The 22099-nt window shown below is 39.3% G+C and overlaps 1 protein-coding gene across 2 annotated transcripts; it reads right to left on the reverse strand.

The window, feature by feature from the left end:
• Positions 1 to 20: 20 nt before the first annotated feature.
• On the reverse strand, positions 21 to 21684 carry slc16a4 (solute carrier family 16 member 4). Of its 2 annotated transcripts, XM_079827041.1 has the most exons (11): positions 21361 to 21659; positions 20841 to 20961; positions 19743 to 19853; positions 11195 to 11324; positions 10959 to 11091; positions 10738 to 10881; positions 10184 to 10345; positions 9205 to 9780; positions 5327 to 5538; positions 2894 to 2987; positions 21 to 2118 (listed from the first exon to the last, which is right to left on the reverse strand). In XM_079827041.1, the coding sequence occupies exons 3-11, from the start codon at positions 19763 to 19765 to the stop codon at positions 1913 to 1915; spliced, it is 1680 nt and encodes a 559-aa protein (XP_079683167.1). In that variant the 5' UTR covers positions 19766 to 19853; positions 20841 to 20961; positions 21361 to 21659; the 3' UTR covers positions 21 to 1912. The 2 variants fall into 2 exon arrangements, with proteins under 2 accessions (XP_079683167.1, XP_079683168.1); XM_079827042.1 differs by lacking the exon at positions 20841 to 20961 and having other exon boundaries at positions 119 to 2118; positions 21361 to 21684.
• Positions 21685 to 22099: the final 415 nt, after the last annotated feature.

Here is a 22099-nt window from a genome sequence, read left to right on the forward strand (position 1 = left end):
GATATTTGTTACACCACTTTGTGCAGTATTTTGATTTTACACACATGGAAATGCTACCTTTTTTTTTTCAAAAAGCGAATAATAATAAAAAAAAAAAATGTATGTACTTCAGACAGTTGCATTTCAAAGATTATATTATCTATAATCTATATTCGTGGAGAACATGGAGAAAATCTCTCGGGTATCAACAAATGTTTTACAGAAACTTTTGACCAGTGGCAAATTTACAGCTGCCTTTAAATGCAGTCATGTAAATACTGACAGTTGTGAGCATCGTCAACAAAATAATTATTAAAAACCTTCAGAAACAGTAAAAAAAAAAAAACTCAAACAAAACAAAACACGTCCTGCTAATAACCCCAATACCAGCATAATGCTATCACATTTCCACACAATTACATAATCACTAACAGTACAGGATATCTGAAGTCTGTCATTGATGATAACAGTGTTATTGTGTCCCCTTTACCGTCTTTAAGGCTAGTTTTTAAGTTTACAATTTATACAACAATACCAAAACATTTCTAACCCATTTCTCCAAAGAAACCTTCTCATTAAACAATTAAGAGTGATAAAGAAATGCATTCTGACAGAAAAAAAAGTGTGCCATACTTTTCTTATCTTCGTGATGTGCTTATTTGTAGCAGTTGCGCGTCTTTCTCATTCTTGTTAGGAAATACTGTTTGTCATTGCTTGCTGATGAAAGGACAGAACTAGACATTCCAGAACATGGATTGCCTGTTAATTAACACAACATTCCAGTGGCAGTACGTCGTCAGTGCCTCTAGAGGGCAACAGCTCACGGAGAACTAACGTGCGAGCTGTAACTAGATCGTATTTCTAAATACAAAGGACATGTTCAAATGCATAGATTGATAAATTATATTTCTATTGCATCTTTGGCTCTCATCACAGGATATTTAGCACAGTCATTGTGTACAAAGGCAAATAGTGGTGATAAACAGTAGATTACCCAGCAAAACCTACAAATACAAACCTATAAAATGACAATAAGTATAAAGGATTTGCACTTTACAGAAACTCTCCACATAAATGCTCACCATCTGGGCCTCTTGTACAGGTACACGTGAACCCACAAACCAACTGACCTAATTGCAACACTTGGCTCATTAGCATCAGAAGAATATTCACTTGTATTCATGCAGCAGTGAGTTCCAGAAAATCTCTTGGTTGTTGTCAGCAGTGAATGATAGGGAGACTGATTTGGCACCAGCAAGAAAATAAGTCCATGTCAGGAATATTCTACCCCAAAATGTCTTCCAGTTGGGGCATTGAGGGCAAAGCAAAATCTATGTTGTTTTCAGTCATTGTGCCATTACGTAGTCCTTTACACGGCTTCATATCAACTGATACATTGCAAAAACACATCAACAGACATGACCAGGAATTAAAGGCTCAAAATAGGGACTCGCAAAGGAAGCAGCCATCTTATGCTTCTTGCATAGACTCATCACCATCTGAAAAAATACCCTTATTTTAGTTCTAGTATATTTGCCTAAGTGTGTAAAATATGTGATACGCCACTTTACAATCATGTCAGTGGAAGCTATTTCCTTATGAATCTAGATTCATGATTCTTATGTGGTGATGAAGACTCCTAATTTTGTTCTTGTTCTGATTGTCATTAAAGATTGCGATGAGGGAAACTATATGTTTATATATAAAACCAATTCAACAAAATCCATTCTCATTCACCCACCAACAAAATAGTTTGCATTGTAGTGTCCTCAAGCATTCATTTATTGGTCTCCGGATTCAAATGAACATTCATTTGCATGCCACACTGTGGTCCCGCCAAATGTCCAGGTCAGGTCCTCTTCCGGTTAGCCCTCGGGGGGGTGAAACCACATGACATGGTGGAAAGTAAAATGGCTTTGAGTTTATTTCTTTATTATACAACACCATTCCTCTGAGGCGCCGGGCAGAAACAGCCGTTATTCCACATCAATTCTTCGTTTATCGCCTCCAGCCGTTTCTTACGGGCTTGCCAGCGTCTCGCCAGAGGCTCGAGGAAAAGAGAAACCGATGATAACAGGTAACACACACCTGCCAGGTAGAAGGAGCAGTCGTAGGTCTGAGTGTAGTCGTACAGGAAGCCTTGGGGACAAAACGCAATGCGTTAGACATATATTAAACTGTTGGCAAAGGAATGTTTTTCTTAATTAAAACGACATTCCGTAACCTAACGCTTAAGATGATGGACACATGGAGAAAACTTTCTTCACTTTCCACCCCAGAATTTCCCACACCTGTTTTCTGACTGGATATGCTTTTAAAACGACAGCTTGTTTTCACTACGCAAGCAACGGCGGGTCAAGTCCGGAAAGGCCTTGGGTAGGATAGAAAAATCAGTTTTGCTTCCCTGGCTGCTCATTATTTTTGGTAGGCGGGGGGATTGTGAAAGGGGGCCCTGACAAGATGGTTCATGTTAGCATAACTGTGTAACAGAGTTCAGGGCAAGGTCTATACTCGCCTTCCTAAAGAGGCCCCTCTGCAAGACGTGTATTTCCAAGAATCGTCCCTCGCTTTACAGCTGTTCTACATAAGGAGATTCTGTATTGGTATTTATTTTATTGTTGTATATTGCTGATAAATAGCAGCAAATAAGACAAATAAATTGAATGTTCTATAATCCTGAAAGTAGCATTATATTATGATGAAAAGGTGCCAAATACTGCATATTAGGGGGAAAAATAAGCCTTTAAATCTAACCAGACAGGTCGTCCTATTTTTAGATGGGCTAACATGTCTCCCATCTGTAGCCCACTTAAATAGAAATATGAAACTATATGACCACAGTGTCCCTCAAGCCACACACACAGAAGCAGGCTTGTCTTGATCTAGTCATGGAGCTCTTCCAAACCCCACATACCTGCCAGAGGAGGACCTGTGAGACAGCCAAGCCCCACAAAGAACATTGAGAACCCCATCGAGTTGTTCAACTTTTCAGAACCCACCAAGTCCACCTGGAAAACACAGATAGGAAAATGAACCGTATTTATGATAGATGATATATGACAGATTGACTTCTCTGAAAGGTTTCTTGCAAAACTTTTGAATGGACGTGTATATATTTCATACATTTAAGGACTTTACAGTACCAAACAGTATGAAACACTGCTGTAATGGAGAATTTTTTCACATTTACTCACTAATTCAATCCTAAAAGAACAGCTGATTTGCATATGACATTTGGGCAAGTAATGACAAGGTAAAAACACGTGGTATTTTCTTATTTGGTTTTTGCTTTCTTTAGGTTCAGCGAGTTCACAAAGAAAACATATTTGCTTTTTCTGTTAATTTAAAGCAAAGTCAAACACTAACACTTGGGTTTTTAAGCACTAACTCTGCCTATCTGGTTCACTGAGATGGTTTCCATAGGTTGTAAAAATATTTGAAAGGTAAAACCTAAGATTCCTTCCCGAGGAACGGGTATACTGCTGCCTGTCAATCTATCCCTCTCTCATTACACTTCCCTGCACAGTATTAGGGCACACGAACTCAATGTCTCAATACTTAGAAAGGTACGGAGACCTTTTCATGGGCACAAATAATAAATGTGAAGGAAGCAGCACTCAGCACTAGGATGTCCTCAAAGCCTGCCAGCCGGTCCATGTCAAGTGACCTGTATTTATATAGCACTTTTTAAAATACATGTTCCAGAGCAACGTCACAGTAATAAACAGGAAAATAAAAACAATGCAGAACTTATCAAATATGAGACAAATTCAAATTGTGCTGTTCAGTGTTGATTTACAGGTTTTTCTTCTTACAATCGCTAGCACACATTTCTCGATTCACTTTTTCAAAACACTTCACACAGTGAACTCAACAACAGTCTATGTGGGCTGTACTGTGGATCATTTATCATTGCTTTGGCACAAAATGCATTCAATGACTGCTACTTTCAGTTTACATTCATTCTTTTCTCACTTAAAGGTACATACGTAATATGTACGTTTTGTTAAATTATTTAAATATCCAAAAACCACTAGAAACAATGTTATATATTTTGTTGACTTGTGTACTTGCAGTACCCCAAATGTTTCCAATAATGTTTAAATCCAGAGAAATAAGCTATTTTAACCCGGACACGGACCATGTCCGCCTATCAATGACATCATACCGGCGTTACTCTCGGTTTTTGTAGAAACCATGGAAACACCAAAGACACTTTAATATATTATGTGTTTTATTAGACAGGTGAGCAACTGTTTGGATACATTCATCAACAGAAAACTCATCATTGTTATATAGCCCAACACAGTTAGTCTTATTATTTAAATCTACCATGGTACCTAATACCATGTTTTACCATGCCTAATTTCGATCTAGCTTTCTGCAGTGTGCAACAAGTGTCTCATAGTAGCTGCTGAGCGGACGCACAGAGTAGCATTATAACATAACTTTCAAACATACTCAAATGTATCTATGCACTGCGTTACCCCATAAACGCTTGTCAGGAAGAAGCGGAAGCGGTCGTCTGCGGCATAATAAAAGCTCTGCGAAATCAAGGCTTCATTAAGCTACGCCTTTGACCTCTAGCGGTGAAAAATTACATATTGTGGCTTTAAGAAACAAACACCACCAAAAACCCTTACATGCTCTTTTCAAAACAGTTAAACTTAAGTTCAAAACCTAACATAATACAAAAATAAATAAGACAGCAATTTGCATAATTTCTACAATAATACCATACTGACATATACTGAATCAAAAATTGAAATAGATTTAAAAACAATTAATTTTAAGATTGAAATCAAAACAATTAGATGTAGCAGAAGAACACTTAGTCTTTCAATTTCATTACTATATATACAAAATGCAAAATGATGCACAAAATGATTCCCAAGTTGTCCCATTTTGTATAAATGGTAAAGAAACTGAAAGACTAACACCTATAGGTGTTCAGCTACATCTTATTGTTTTGATACCATTTCATGTTTTAGATTCCGAATTTATTTTAATATGGTATTACTATAGAAATGTAGAAAATTGCTGCCTTATTTCTGTATAATGTTAACTTGAATTTAACAGTTAAAAAAAATTTATGTATGTACATATAGTTTTGGTGGTGTTTGTGTCAGAGTATAAAAAGAATTCATGAAATTTGAAAGATGTCGTCGTCATTGAATGCATTTTGTTCCAAAGCAATGACAAATGATCCACAGTTAAGGCCACATAGAGTGCTTTTGTGATCACTGTATGAAGAGTTAAACAAAAGAAAGTGACCTAAGTATTGAGAAATTGAACCTAGCGAATTTCAAAACACTGTATGTTCATATCATAACTACTCAGTACTCACCAAAACAGGAAGTAGTAGGGCCATGTAGCCCCCACAAAAGATGGCAAAGAAGACAGCGTAGACCATGAGCAAGATGTACGAGGTGGCCATAGGGGAGAGAAGATTGACCACACCACACAGGATCAGGTAGGCCTTATGGTAGTGATATTTGTGAACTAGATTCCTGTCTGTCACCCAACCAGATGCAAGTTGGGCCACCGTCTCTGTTATACCTGTGAGACAGAAAAGACGCTGAACTGAAAATGGACTACTAGTGTTGGATTCTTCAAAGGTTTCATGCTTATACAGTATTGAGCCATTATATTAAACCACTAGCAGCTGGCCACACATTGGTCAACCATCATCAGGCATGAAATAGCTGCAGGCTATTTGTTTTAAATGCCAATGACTGCAGCTTGCTATCTATTATTATTACCTCATCCTCATGTTGTTCCAAACCTGTTTGCCCTCTTTTCAATATGCATATGAGGACTGTGGCTGTCAAGATCCAAAATGACAAAAATCACCATAAACATATATTGAAAGTGATCTAAATGACTCGTGTATATATTTCAAGTCATTCATTCAATCATTTTTTTATTTGTGAGAATTAAATAAATGAATCCTTCTATTCATCAAGGATGCATTACATTGATCAATAGTGACAGTAAAGACTTTTATAACATTACAAAATATTTCTATTTTAAATAAATGCTGTTCTTTTGAACGTTCTGTTCATCAAAGAATCCTGAAAAAAAGATGAATGGTTTCTACCAAAATATTAAGCAGCACACCTGTTTTCAACATTGATGATGATAATTATGAGATGTTTCTTGAGCATCAAATCAGCAAATAACGATTTCTGAAGGATCATGTGACACTGAAGACTGAAGTAATGGCTGCTTTGCCATGACAGTAATACATTACATTTGAAAATATATTAAAATAGAAAATAGTTTATATCAATATTGCACAATAGTACTGGTTTTACTGCATTTTTGATCAAATAAATGCAGACTTTTTAATTATAAGACACTTTAAAAAAAATTGTTCTTTTTAAAAACCTTCCTATCCCAAACTTCTGAACGGTGGTGTATGTAAATCTAACAAGAAATATAGCATGATGATAACAGCTTAGTTATTTTGTGGCATCCTGTACAAAGAATTCAGTGCTGGTTTGTATTTGCTGTTGTCTGTGCCGCAGTTGTGATTGTGTGTCTGTGTGCTGCAGGGCGATATTGAACAGTCTAGGAAAAGACCTGATGCAGCACTATTGCAGATTCATACATACGCAACAGATCCAAAGGGTGACACTCACTGCTGACATGCAGGCTGCCACAGTTTATTGAATGCATAAAAAAATGCACATATGCCCCATACATGTATTCTGCAACTCATTCATAACCTATCAAGCAACGTATGTTTACACAAAAGCCTAGTGGTGTTGGCATGATCAACCACACTGACCAGCTCATGTAGAACCGATGGCTTGAGCTGATGCTGCATTTCATGCACATGTGGAGTCATTTATTGCTGGCCAGACATAAAACAAAACAGCTGCTCAATGTTTGCGTGTCCTCTGTGCGCCACTAAAGGTGATGTCCTGGTGTGCCCCGCTTGGACCCGAAGACATTTTGTGCGTTGTTTGTGTTTTTAAATCCCAGCAGGGCCATTGAGTTTCACAGCTGTTCCTGTCATGCTTTGTACAATGAAACTTCAATACAAAATCTCAGTGACAGAAAGTAGCAAACTGCCTTTAAATGGAGGAGCCCAGTCCACACAACTCTGCAGTGTATAGGGGGACTTTCACCAGGGTAATCGGGCATGTGACAGGTGTTTGTGTCTTTGTGTACTTCACCAAGTTGACACAAAAGGACTGGACAAATGCAATGTCCCCACTACATCAAAGGCGGACAATAGAGTCCAAATACATGTCCGAGCGCTACTAGCTCATTAAAACATAAAACGTGTTTGGCTCGTCTCCCCGCTCTCTTTTGTCCGCATTGCTGCCTCGGTGGCAAGCCACACAATGTCAGGCACTTCAGAACTGGGCACAGAACTACCAAGCCTCGCGTCAGCTACTTGGGCTGTTGCTTAGCGATTTCCCTCAGCTCGCCGACTGTGTGTGACCTGCCACGAGGAGGTGAGCTTTAGTTCCCTGCTCACCCTGCCTGATGTGAAAACTGCAAAGTGCAGGTGGGAGGGGGTGAGGGAAATGAGACGTTTGGAATACGCGGGTTAATATATTCACACTGAAAATTCCGAAAAGAAAAGGTGCACTTTAAAAACTCAGCACTTAATAAACCGAGAAAACTAAGTGTGACATGTTGGACAGGACACTATATTCTCTCAACTATCACAGGTTTTTTTATGTAGCGGAGGGGGTGGGGCTAACAGACTCTAATTCTGGATTACAAAATAACCTTATAAAGTTCATTCATGGTAGAGTACTCTGTAAAAAAAGATTTTGGTAAGTTGTAAATAAAACAAAGATTATTGGTGATCATAAGAAAGTGCTATTTCAGTGTTACTACTTAAAAAATTCATGTTTATGTTACTTCTTTGTAATTATTTGTCAAACTTTTCAGATTTTTGGAAGCAGTTTTTTGACAGCTTAAATCAGGCAAACTTAACAGAAAAAAATGACAAAAAAATAAAATACATTGGCTTCACAGTATTTGGACACTTAATATAAAAACAAATGGCATCTGTGAATAAGTTTAATGCTAAACCTTTCCCGTTGAGCCATTTTTGCAGTGATTTATGAATTTAAATGTTTTGCTTGAAATGTGCGCTTATGTTGAATTTAAAATAAATGCTATTTGGTTTGAGATTTTGTTATATAATTCAGAGACATTCATACATTTTAGGTGTAATTCTAAAAAGTGACTTTTTGGCTTACAATATAAAAAGGGATACACGATTGCATTTTATTCTTCATTTATTTTTACCAAAATAGTTAATAATTTAACAACTGGTCATTTGGTCTGTTATCGGCTATAACATGAACATTTTCACATGTTGTGAAAAGAGAGCCTTCATTGGGGTGTGTATTGCATTAAACAAACAGATAATTGATAGAGTATTTGATTGTTTAGTTTACTACATACTCAGACAACATTTTTTTTGGGGGGTGGAGGGATGTTTTGGGTCCATGGTGGGAGGGTTGGGGTGTCGTTACTATTATCTTTTGGTAAAGAAACGTAAATGATTGAAAAAAATAATGTTTGAGTAAACTCTTTCATTCACCATGACATTTTTGATAGGGCACTTACAAGCCCTCTGGTTTTAGCCACTGGGCCAAAGTTCATTATTTATGTAAGAGCCCTCATTGCATAACACTGCAGATTTTAAACTGCTCACAAATAATTAATGTGAAGTTGGCTGCGTTTGCATCAACCCCTTAAACCCTATATTGGAGCAGATCTTGCTGCAAAGCACAATGGCCGTAGTGCATCTCCCAGGTCCAGCTTCATGGCTTTCCAGGAATACAGCACTGATGAAGCCAGACAAAAAAATCAGTTCTCTGGCACAGCTAAGGACACGCTGTCCACTGGCACTGGCATTACATGGTCTTTTGTCTTTCTACTTTCCACAGCATAGCTCAGCAGTGCTTACGTCCTATTGATTTATTCTGCTGTTACACATTATTAGTGTACAATTGAACTGTTGCAGCCAGAGAACAGCAATAACAAACATGCTGACTAGAGGACCTTTTATGCAATAGATAACTTTGTAATTAGAACCATCATGTAACCTTTGTCACCAACCCTTTATCTATTTTTCCCTGCTAATGCAAAATTAATCCTGAAAAAACCCCACTTCGTACTTAAAATAGATGAAAGTGGAAAAACAAAACTCTAGTGTTACATAGGTTGGTCAAAGGTAATATGACTCACCAGCCACAGAGATGATGAAGGAAGCATCCATGGGGTCGATGCCCAGGTTCCGGGCCCTTGCAGACAAATGGAAGTAGGGGATAAAATAAGCCAGCTGACTGAAGACTAGCGACCAGGTGTAGATGCAAAAGAAAGGGTTCTTCAACAGCGAGAAGTCCAGAACTTTTTGCTGGTTTTCAGGAAGATTTTCTGTTTTGCTGTTCTCAAGTAACGCATCCACAGGAGAAACCCCATTCATCTCAGGGGACGTTTTACTTTGACTGCCGTCCGTTCCGTTCACTCCATTCTGGATGGATTTTTTGAGTTCCAGATGTGGAAGAGTGTTCTGATCATGAGCTGGGTTCTCTATTATAAGTATGTCCCTGTGATTGGGGGATGAGCTGTCCATTTTGGAAGTGCCATTGGACACAGGCGTGTTGCCATTCATATTGTTCTTAAGAGGATCTTTCTCAGATCCAGCCTGATGAATGGTGGAGTTTGACATGGGTGAAGCTGGAGGTCTAGTGTTAAGGGGCCGCAAAAGCATCCCAGAAGCCACCAGGTTCAGCATCAGACCTCCCAAAATCAACAGAGCTCCTAAAGACAGAACAAGAAACAGTCAACGTGAATAATAAGATTTTCTTTTTAAAAATGTTTTAAGGAATTGATGCTTTTATTCATCGAGGATATTTTAAATTGCCGCAAAATGACCGTAAATAAATTAATAATGTCTCCTCAAAAAATCCTGAAAAGACATCCACACTTCATTAAGCAGCACAACTATTTTCAAACAATAATAATAATACAAGTTTCTTGAGTATAAAATCAGCATATTAGAATGATTTCTGAAGGATCATGTGACACTGAAGACTGGAGTAATGACTGCTGAAAATCCAGCTTTTCCATCACATAAAAACAGTTGAAATAATAATGAAATAATAATAATATGCCAAGATATTACAACACAAATTTTATAATAATGTATCTGAAAGCTAATTACCCTGCCAAGCATACTGATCCAAAAGCAGCTGAGTGAAAGGCGCGAGGGCAAAGGTCAGACCCATGCCAGAGCGTCCAATAGAATAGGCAGTTGCCAGCCTCTTTCGGAAATAGGTCACTGTTACAACAGATGTGGCCTGATAAAGAAGAGCAAACCCGAGACCTGGAAAGATCAAAGTTTTGGAAGTGAAAAAGCGAAAGTTACATGTGAAAGCCAAGAATGGTATTTGTCCTCTGCAATTAACCTACCCAAGTTAGGCACACACATTAGGAGTAGTGAGTAGTGAACACACACACACTGTAAACCGTGGACACACACACCAGGACAGTGGGTAGCTGTTTTTGCTGTGGCGCTCGGGGAGCAATTGGGGGTTAGGTGCTAAGCTCAAGGGCACCTCAGTCATTTCCTGCCGGTATTGAGGCTCGAACTCGCAACCTTTGGGTTCCAGTCTGACTCTCTAGCCATTAGGCCACAACTGCCCCATGTAAAGGACTTTTTGCATGATAACCCTCCACTATTTAACTTTGATTTATAAAACAAAACACAATACTCACCAACAACTAACCCCATGCTAATGTAAAGGTAGACCACGCTGGTGGCAAATATGCTGGAGAGAAAGCCGGCGCTGACGAAAAGCGCCCCCACTATGGAGGTAACCCTGTTCCCCAGCTTGGCACAGGCCACTGAAGCCAACGGACCTAACGGGCCACAAACAAAGTTCATGACCTCTCATATTGACCCTTTGGTTTGAAAATGGTTGCTATGGTGACCGTACCTCCGGAGAGCCTGAGGCTGGACATTATGGATCCAATCCAGCTTATGCTCTCGGACGAGCCTCCAAATTCATCCTGGAATGCCACAAAGAAGATCCCAAAGCTCTTCAGTGTACCCATCACCAACACGTTCACCTGAAAAGACAGCAGAAGATCCAAGAGTTTAGCTCACATACAAAACACTTCAGTTTTATCATTACAAAGAAGCTCTTTATCAAAAGTGGTATTCATGACATACCAGGAAACAATGCAGAACCACCATCCAACCCCATCCGCCATCTGGTGGGTCCACATACTCAACCTCCTTTTCATTCTTCATGGCCTTGGCTTTTTCTTCATTGCAGGAGGTTTTGGCAGCCTTGCCATCACTGGAACATCACCACATCCACTTAATATATTTAATACACTTAATACAATGCATCCATTGTTAGTGATAAGGTTTTATAAAATCAAGTATCATGAGAGACTGTTACCAAATACCATGTAGACTGTTCACACTGTCAGTCCAAATCCAATTATTTGTGTATGTGATTGGAATGTGATTTAAAGCCTCGTTCAAACTGTCTGTCCAAATCCGTTTTTTGTGCATATCCGATTAGAATCCGATCACATTTAGTAAAAAAAAAAATTTTTGAACTACATTCATATTAGGGCTGTAACGATTTGACCAAAAATAAAAACCTCGATTAATTGAACATTTGACCTTGATTACGATTAATGAACGATTATTTTGCTTTTTTTTGCCCTCATAAGGTTTTTGAGTAAGTTCACTGATAAGGTTTGTACTGTAAATATTTTCAACTATTAAAGGTGGATTTTTTTTTTCTAATGAAAAAGTGCATTTCTTTGTGATTTTAAAATACTTGAAGGAAACGGTTCACTTTTAGCAGTTAGTGTCTATGGGAGTAGAGATATGAGAGTGATTGTGTGTGTGAATTAGTCATACCGTCTCTATTCTTATGAAGCTGTGGTTTGTACTTACTTCAAAGGTATTCAAATGTATGCCTATAACTGTTGAGTTTCTAAGCTACTTTAGTGACTTTAGTCACAGGACGGCGGTGACACTGCGTTTCTGCGCGCGATCTTCACGTGATTTGCAAGCTTCTGTCTGAGTGTTCGTTTGTCACAATATATCAGGCATTAGTTCAACATAATACACATCTGATGGTCGAAACTCGCTTTACTGTTCAAACTGGCGGGGCTTAAACCACATACAAATGACAAAGCTTTGTGAGGAGTTAGGTGAAACAGGTCTGCCTTCAGGGCGCGCGCGCGTGTTGTCAGAGACGCGACACGACTCGGATCTCTGTGTCACAGAAAAAAAGCTGAGCACTGAACGGATACGTATTGTTGTTTTTGAATAGTGCACAATCGCTTTAAATGTTGAAACTGGCAAGCCTTTAAACGCATGTACTTGACAAACTTTATGAGCATGAAAGTGAAAGCGATCTGGCTTCGGGGCTTGCGCGCACCGTCTGTGTGTGTGTGTGCATGTCAGCGCGTAGGCTATAAGAACAGCAATTAACTGACCTGTATAAACTGTGTAAAACATGAAGTTACTATAGTGATTCTGGGCATCTATAAACACAGATAACCGCTCCTGCATCTCTCTGTGTGCCTGCAAACTGCACTTGATGTGACTGACGGGGCGGAGTCACGTGAAAACCGAAATAACCGACATGGGAAAAATACGTTGGTTAGAAGTTCTGAATGTCGGTTTCGGTTATTTTTTGATTAATCGTACAGCCCTAATTCATATGTTGTTTGAAATCCTATACAAATTCGGTTTTAGTCTGACCAGCACTTTGCAACAACACAACCTTGTTTCTGTAACTTTCAGCATGTTTATTTTAACAACGTCTGGTTAATGTTTTGCGTGAGAAAGTGACGCCACACGAAATTCGATTAGAGTGGTCAAACTGATTTTCAGAAATGCTTACACATGAATGTACACTGTACACACATTTTATTGTATTTTTTCGGTAACTTACTGGCAGCACTATTGCCAGTAAGTTACTGTAATTGCCCCTTTACAGTATCTTACCTGTAAATGTGTTGTACAGTATGATGCCCTTACCGCAATTTGATTTTACAGTATGATACCCTTACCGCAATTTAATTTTACAGTATGATACCCTTACTGTGATTTGATTTAACAGTATGATACCCTTACCGTAATTACATTTTACAGTATGATACCCTTACCGTAACTTCATTTTACAGTATGATGTGTGTTTGTGTGCGTGTGTGTGTGTGTGTGTGTGTGTGCAGTAGCACTACTGCTGTTGAGTAAACAGTAAAGTACTGTAAATTCACATATACCGTAAGTTACTGTAAATTTCTTAACAAATACCCACAATGCAGTGCAAATTACAGTAGTTAACCGTAATTAATATATATGGTATTTTACTCAGATTTTTTGCAGTAAGTAAAGCAAAGTCTAACAGTGTAGCTCAAAATGGATTCGTAAAATGTCATGCATTTCATGTGATTTTTTTTTGCTGTTCACACTTGCTAAAAATGATCTGAATCCAATCGGATTTGCACAAAAATTGGATTTGGCCTGACAGCCTGACAAGGTTTAAAATATTGACTGTCAACTGGCACTTTTCAAAAACACAACTTTGTTTCTACAGCGACGAGAAGGCTACATAAACCACGCAAAATCTGATTAGAATGATCAGACTGAAATAGGTCGCTAGAAATGGATTACAAATCACATTTCAATGTGGCTCAAAACGGATTTGTAAAAAACACATTTCATGAAATTTCTTGCCATTCACACTTGCTAAACATGATCAGAATCCAATTGGATATGCATAAAAATCTGATTTGGACTGACAGTCTGAACGAGGCTGAATATTGTCCCTGTTCATTTTCTGAAACATACAACCACTTACAGATAAAAGGCTTCTGTGATTTTTATAATTAATTATTACATCAACAGGTTAAATTAGAACAAAGACAAATGTACACATTTGTTTTGCTTTAGATTTAGAAGGGAATCTTAAAAAAATGGCAATTTTTCCCCATGTGTTACGTGTTAATTTTTAAGTTCACTCCAGTCACTCTTCTATCTCTTTTGCACTGGACCCAAATACAGTATCGCCAGCATTATGTGGTGTGATCTAACGGCTAGCTGTTAAATATTTTCTGTTCCAGGAGGTAGCGGATTATGATGACATCAGTACTACCATGGGTTATTCTGTTTAGAGTGGTTAAAATTTAAGTGACATGAGGATGCGACTGGTTTAATCTGGTGATCAGTATGAGGTGAAGTGTTTTGGATCCAGTCCAGAGACAGCTGATACAGCTGAATACAATGTGTGTCTAGTACAGTGTTCAAAATGACAGAGAGACTGACCGAAAGAACAGTCAAAGGATAACGGGTTCGTTCAAACAAACACCTGGCATAAAGTTAACCGAACAGCAAGTCCCTGTGCGGAGGTGGCGGATCCCTTAGAAATGTTTCACAGAGACAAATGCTTGCTCAACTATAAATACAGAGCAATCACAGTCAGCACCTCAGGTGGTTCCAGCTGAAGCTGGAACATGATGAAATTTGTTGATTTTAAAATGTGTACATACGGTACACACAACAACTGTATAGAATTATACACTTTTTATCTTAAAGGTATAGTTCACTCAAAATGTATTAATTTACTGACCCTCATTTTATCTCAAACCTATATGATTTTCTTTCTTTCATTCGTGGAACATAAAAAGGTATAATATTAATAAAAAATTTAGTATAATATTTGAGCTATACTGAACAGAATCATTGCAGTGAAAGTGGATAGGGACCAAGCTCCAAAAACCACACAAAAAAAACACCATCAAAAAACCCCCATAGAAGTAGACTATAATGATATGATTATATTTCAAATATTTTGAAACGATTTGATAGCTTTGGATGATAAATAGACTAAAGTGTAATGCTTTATTAACTGGTCACCATTCACTTTCATTGTATAGAAAAGAGCAGCTTGGACATTCTGCTATAAAAATCTCATTGTGTTTTCCATACAAGTTTTAAAGTAAATGACAAGAAAATGTTCTTTGTTGAATGAACTATTCCTTTATCTAAAGGCTGGCCCACACAACATTTTTAAAATCTTATCATTTCAAAATGTGAGACCACAAACATGAAGATTAAAAAAAATTTAAAAAAATCACAGATTTAAAGGGTTTTTATATATATAGTGTGCAGAGTGCCGCAATGTGACCAAGACAGCACACAACACACTGACAGATTTCATTCACAAACAGCCAGATTCCCGACTGTGAACATGGAAAATGTCGCAAAATCTCGCAATCAAACGTGACTTCAGAGTAAACAAACATGGCGGACGACGGACAAGAAGAAATGCTGATAATAGTGTTTGGACTGCCTTTACAGAAAATTTGCTGGAAAAAAGAAAAAGGTTTGGATGAGGAATAGGTTGTGCTATGCTTCCTTTCTGTCAGCCCGCTTTCTGATTGGGTATTGTTTAGTTCCATATGACAATCTACAGAGTGTGTGCGCATTTGTCCTCAGGGTTCCCTCTAAACAACAGGATTTCTGATTGTAAATATTCAACATGTTAGATATTTACAATTTGAGATTGGTGTGGCCCCGGCATTCTTCCAGGCAGATTCAATCACTCTTAAGACTTCACACCCAGGGTGCGAACTACGGGGAGATAGGGAGTGCTCGGCTCCCCTTGATAAGACAAGGGCTCCCCTGAAAACGTGGTTTGTGATAGAGCAACCATTGACTACCATTGTATTTTTTTCCCTACTATGGTAGTAAATGGTTGCTCTATCTGCTTGGTTACAAACATTCCTCAAAATATCTTCTTTTGTGTTCTGCAGAACAAAGAAACTCATACAGGTTTGGAACAACGCAAGAGTGAGTAAATTATGACAGAATTTTCATTTTTGGGTGAACTATCCCTTTAAGGTAAGGCATGTTATTCCAAATTATGTGTTGTGGCTGGGTTGATATAGGTCTGCGTGACTCTTGATGTCTTAGGCCTAATTGAACAGAGGAATTATGGTTTATATTATGGTTACAGCCGGACGCTTTGTTTATAGACTATATTTAAGGGTGGCTGTTTGAACTATCAATTTGTTTCGATAAAGTATAATAGGGTAAATCCTGTATTGTGATTTATCCTATATAGAGCTTAAAAAGCAAGTAGTGCATACACTTGTAGCTGTTATGTATCTTTGTAAGTCCTTTTGAGGCACGAGTAAGGGCACAAACCCCCTCCCAGAAAGAAAATATGTGGTTTGTCTTGTACATAAACTAGTTGGCCGTTCCTTCAAGAGAAGATAGACAAGTGGGGAGGCCTAAGCATGCAGAAACTGCTTAGAAGATTACAGAGCAATGAATTGGGCCAGTGTGTTGTAAGTTGAAACATTTCCTTCCATGTGCTTACAGCGGGCCACCCCAGAGTGTGTCTGTGCATGTGTGTGTGCTCGCATGCATGCATGTATGCAAGACCACAAGTGTGAATGCCTTGGTTCAAGGGGAAGTGCAGGAAGTTGTATTGGAAAGGTACTGCGGCAGACTATGATCTACCCTGTTCTTTACTCAAACACTTTCACTCAAAAGCCTCTTAAAAAGAGCTAATTGCATTTTTGGTAACTGCCCTAAACAGCATTTGAGTAAGCCAAGTTTTTTGTGTCACAACAGCAATGTTTATGTCCTTGTGCTTTGTCATGCAGAACTGGTCGCTTTGTTTTGAATGTCAGAGCAAAACATGTATATAGACGAAAAGAACCGTCATAAAAAAACTTAGGAATATACACATTAAAAAAAAAAAGTATTTTGATCTCATAATTTTGAGTAATTAGAGAAAAAAAGACTTTCACCATTATATATACTGTATTCTTTTTTTTGTTTTTTTCTCTCTTATATGTATATCTTATACATCAATACTATGTCATTTATTTATTTATTTTTCTCATCTTGTTCACAGAGAAACAAAATCCCACCAAATTGTAATTTACACCGATCAGGCATAACATTATGACCTAATATTGACCTAATATAACACTATGATTCCTAATATTGTGTTGGGCCCCCTTTTGATGCCGAAACAGCGCTGACCCGTCGAGGCATGGACTCCACTAGACCCCTGAAGGTGAGCTGTGGTATCTGGCACCAAGATGTTAGCAGTAGATCCTTTAAATCCTGCAAGTTGCAAGGTGGGGCCTCCATGGATCGGACTTGTTTGTTCAGCACATCCCACAGATGCTCGACTGGATTGAGATCTGGGGAATTTGGAGGCCAAGTCAAACCAAGCGGCAAACTACCGCAGTTTCTCTTGAAGCCAATATGGAAGTGACTTAGGCTGCGTTCACACTGCAGGCTGAAACGACCCAATTCCGATTTTTTTGCCCTTATGCGACCTGTATCTGATCTTTTCATGACAGTCTGAACGACACAGATCCGATCTTTTCAAATGCGACCCAGGCCACTTGGGTATGTGGTCCAAATCCGATACATATCCGATCTTTTGAAATGCGTCTTCAGTCTGAACTGCCAGGTCACATGTATCCGACCCGCACGTCGTTGATACGCAACAAACGTCATCATTGTAACTCCCGTTCCTTACTCCAGTCCAGTGGTGGCGGTAATGCACAAGAAATAGTTGCTAACCGCCAATAAAAGAAGAAGTACGCACCTGTTGCTAGCCAATACACTCCAACTCCAACGCGTTTCTGCACTGTTATGGGCCGCCGCAGACGTGTCTCTTCCCGTGACAAAGTTAGTTGAAGGCGCTCGCAAACATAATTGAAGGTGGATCTGGTCATTCTGAAGTTACTGACGAATTCGGTATCAGTAAAGCCACTCACATCAGTATCCCACCACTCCTGGCTGCGACTGCGCACACACACGTTTCTCTGTACCGACGTTGCTACCACTGCTCCACAAAACGCCATGGCCAAAAACCTTGCTCTCCTCCTCTTTTTTAAGTTTCTTCTTAACATGAGAAGGTTGTAATGGTGCTGGCTCCGTTGCGAAAATAACTTTAATAAAGCTAAACGAACTCCAATGCTGACACCCATATATGGCTACTTCCGTAAACAACAAGTGACGTCGTTGACCGTTGAGTACTCTTCTGCGCATGCGGGTCACTTCTGGGTCATTTCACGTTCACACAGGAGATCACAAAAGGTCACATTTAATTGGAAATGTGAACGGCCTTGCAAAAAAATCTCATTTTTTCAAAAAATCGGAATTGAGCATTAAGCCCTGCAGTGTGAACACAGCCTTAAACTACAATTCCTCGACTGGCCGCTAGAGACAGGCTCCAGGAGGGGAGCAGAATCTCATTGAGCCCCATGTTAAAATGGCCAACTTTACAGCAGAAAAAAAACATGTTTACAGCCTGGTACAAATTGTGGTTTTGGTTTATATGGCTAATTTTGCCCTTCATGACAACTGTGAGGGGGGTGATTTTTTTATAACTCATTCTTTTACATTATATAAAGCCTTAAAGTTCTGCATAATTAAGGGTGTGGCCACTTTTAGTGACAGGTGGATAGCCATTTATTGCTGTCTGTTAGTCATCGCGCCACCTCAGCTCCACCCACGTCCCGCCTATTTGCCCATTTTCTGTTATCCGGGAGTGACGCACGATGACGCGGTGCCAAGATGGCAACGGCCAGCTCGACCCTACTTTACGCTTCAAAACTGCTCTTCAGAATCCTATGGGTGACGTCACGGACATTACGTCCATATTTTTTTACAGTCTATGAGTCAAACTTGTTGTTGTGCTCCTCAAACCATTACAGAACCATTTTGCTTTGTGGCAGGGCACATTATCCTGCTGAAAGAGACTGCAGCTACCAGGGAATACCGTTTCCATGAAAGGGTGTACATGGTCTGCAACACTGCTTAGGTAGGTGGTACGTGTCAAAGTAACATCCACATGGGTGGCAGGACTCAAGGTTTCCCAGCAGAACATTGCCCAAAGCATCACATGGCCTCAGCTTGCTTGCCTTCTTCCTATAGTGCATCCTGGTGCCATGTGTTCCCCAGGTAAGCGATGCACAAGTACCCAGCCATCCATGTGATGTAAAAGAAAACGTGATTCATCAGACCAGGCCACCTCCTTCCATTGCTCCGTGGTGCAGTTTTGATGTTCATGAGCTCACTGTTGGCACTTTCGGCAGTAGACAGGGATGAGCATGAACACCCTGACTGGTCTGCGGCTATGCAGCCCCATACGCAACAACTGCAATGCACTGTGTATTCTGATATCTTTCTATCAGAACCAGCATTAACTTCTTCTCGTCTGTTTGAACGGACCACACGGGCCAGCCTTCGCTCCCCACGTGCATTAATGAGCCGTGGCCGCCCATGACCCTGTCGTCGGTTCACCACTGTTCCTTCCCTAGACGACTTTTGATAGATACTGACCACTGCAGACGGGGAACACCACAAAAGAGCTGCAGTTTTGGAGATGCTCTGAAACCGTCGTCTAGCCATCACAATTTGGCCCTTGTCAAACAATGTTCAATTGTTCCCTAATATATCCCACCCAATAACAGGTGCCATGATGAAGAGATATTCAGTGTTATTCACTTCACCTAACAATGTTATGCCTGATCGGTGTATATTCATTTGTGCATTCGCATGTCTTAAGAGCAGAAACTGAACAAAACATTTTAACATCCTAAAATGTATTCAATTTTAGAGTCACTAACATGGGAAGGAGAGTTTTGGATGATGACAATAATTTGAGTTAGAGCCATGCATAAATAAAAGGACACTGGAATTACAGACTCACCAATGTTGTTCTTTTGGCAGCATAGTCGTTGCACAGGAAAATGAAGAGCCTTATTTACTCTGTGTCATCTTCTGTATGAAGCTCAACTTGAAGATCCCGTATTTGACAAACCTGTTACACAAACGGTGTTATAACTTGCTGTAATTGAGATCTTCCCCACACAAGAATCTTTAATCATTGGGTGTTCAATGTGTGTGAATAAATAACACAAACACCTTTAAATAACACATTTTCATGCATGATGACATACGCATGATGCAATTAATCTTGCATTCATTGTCAGAGATGTCTGACTGGGAGTCACACGACTTCATAACTGAGGTGAAAAGTCAAAATTCTGCTTTTGGCTCAAATTTTTTAAAAACATTGTAGCGTTGGCATACCTGTGTGGAACTTTACACCCCTATGATTGTGGACCCTTTTTTTTTCTTGCGTTGGATTTGTGCAGGGGTTGGTCCTTTTTAATCAGATATATAACCTCAATTCAAGGGAGAATTGTATTTAAATCTATAAATCTCTCTCATTTGATGATTCTGCAGATGCAATCTTGTCATTGTGACATTACAGCCAGGGAAAGGAACTTCTTTGACCTCTCCATTGATTTGCTGTATTTTCTAAACACATACATTCACAGAAGTACATTTCCACACATTGCCTCCCAGTGTCTTCACATCAAACATTTAGATTCTACAAAACATGTGAAACATACTAGTAGATCGAGTAAGATTAATTCTAACTTTGGGAGAAAGTGTCTTTATGTGGACTTTATAAATTATGTTACATCATCACTCTTCAAGTCTACTTTATTAATGCACTGCCATTGCCAACAATGAAAACAGGCCGTGTGACTCCTAACTTTTATTTAAACAAATATTTGTAAAGGGTTTGCACCCTTCAAAGATTGGGAACGCACCGTCCAGGACATCCCACACTGTCTACAACATGATCATCCCCAAAACGTCGATAACTACACCGACGACAACTAGCAGTAAGGTTGTATAGTTAAACGTCTAAAAACTTAGGCTTAGTTTATAATCCTATATACCATGACACAAAGCAGTGTGGAAAATCACGAGGGTGTTGCACTTATGCACTTACCCCAAACGCCAGAGCTGATGCTGTCGCGCGCTACCCGCAGCCGCATAGCGCTCATGTGTGGTTCGCGCGAGCACAGCGGCGTTCATGTGAATGCGCGCTACTGGAGTGCAGTACTTTACACCTATCGATAACAGTCGATGAAAAAACACTGTCATTAAACCTCCGGCATTCTATGATCAATGCTTCATGTTCCGATAAAACATGTCGGTTTTTACTTTTCTGTTAGTGAAGTAGCCTACTTGAAAACACTAAGAAAAGTCCATCCCACCTCTCGTTTCATTTTTTCAAATAAATTAAATAATTAACAAAACAGTGAAAACACATTACATTTGTAAGATTACACTGCGATTCTATTAAACTAAAGTTCTCATTCAAGCAAGACTCAAAAACTTTATTTTATGACTTACTGAACATCGAATCGACAGTATATAATATTATCGCCAAAGTGACTCATGAGAGAGAGAGAGAGTACCATTTTATAAATGCAAACATACGGTCGGCGACAAAAATAAACACTTACCACATTTCCCGAGACGATTTCAGTCAGTTTATTACAGATTTCACTTGGTAAGACTTGATTTGTGTAGTTTATGCGCGCATCTGCAGCAGCGCTGCGGGCAACATCCGTGGATTTCCCGGTTACAGCTCCTCCTATGTGGTGGTATGTCTTATCAATGTCATCCTTGAACATGGCTGGACTCTCTGTGCTTGATTTCTCTTACTTTCTGAAAGTTTGCCGAAAAGTCTTTGAGACTCTCGGGGATCACATCTGACCCCTTGGACCGGCACAGATCGGATGCAATACGCTCAGGCTGTGCTGAGCCAAAATACTGGCCCCTAGTGCATTTATTGACCATGTGACCGGAACCTAGTAGCCAAGTATTGAAGTGGAACAAATTTCAGAGGCTTTCCTGGACTGTGGCTATTTGAAAGAGGTCATTACACTGTGACAGCTTCAGGGGCAAATTATGAATGTATATATTCAGATGGATATCACCATTTGGGGGGGAAACCATAAAAGCACTAATGCGAGAAGCCCAGGGCCCTGAAAACGTAAGGGCAGGTTAATATTTGAGGCTGGTAGAACAACACAGGTAAATAGACAGTAATGAATGACAGACTGTCTATCATTCTAAGACATTGCCACATTCTATTTTAATACTGTAGCAGGTAAACATTGTCATGTGTCAAGTTTTCTACTCAGGTCTCATTATGGCACAATGGGTCAAACCTGCTGCATTCTGAAATGTTTTAATAAT

The sequence above is a fragment of the Gobio gobio genome (assembly GCF_949357685.1).
Source record: "Gobio gobio genome assembly, chromosome: 10".
NCBI lineage: Eukaryota > Metazoa > Chordata > Actinopteri > Cypriniformes > Gobionidae > Gobio > Gobio gobio.

Bases quoted from the DNA above. Each gene is read 5' to 3' on its own strand.
- slc16a4 (XM_079827041.1), bottom strand. From the start codon at position 19,765: ATGCTGCCAAAAGAACAACATTG. The intron at 10,346-10,737 runs GTGAGTATTGTG...TGATCTTTCCAG, and splicing joins TAGCATGGGGTTAGTTGTTG to GTCTCGGGTTTGCTCTTCTT. The intron at 2,119-2,893 runs GTATGTGGGGTT...TTTGTCCCCAAG, and splicing joins CACAGGTCCTCCTCTGGCAG to GCTTCCTGTACGACTACACT.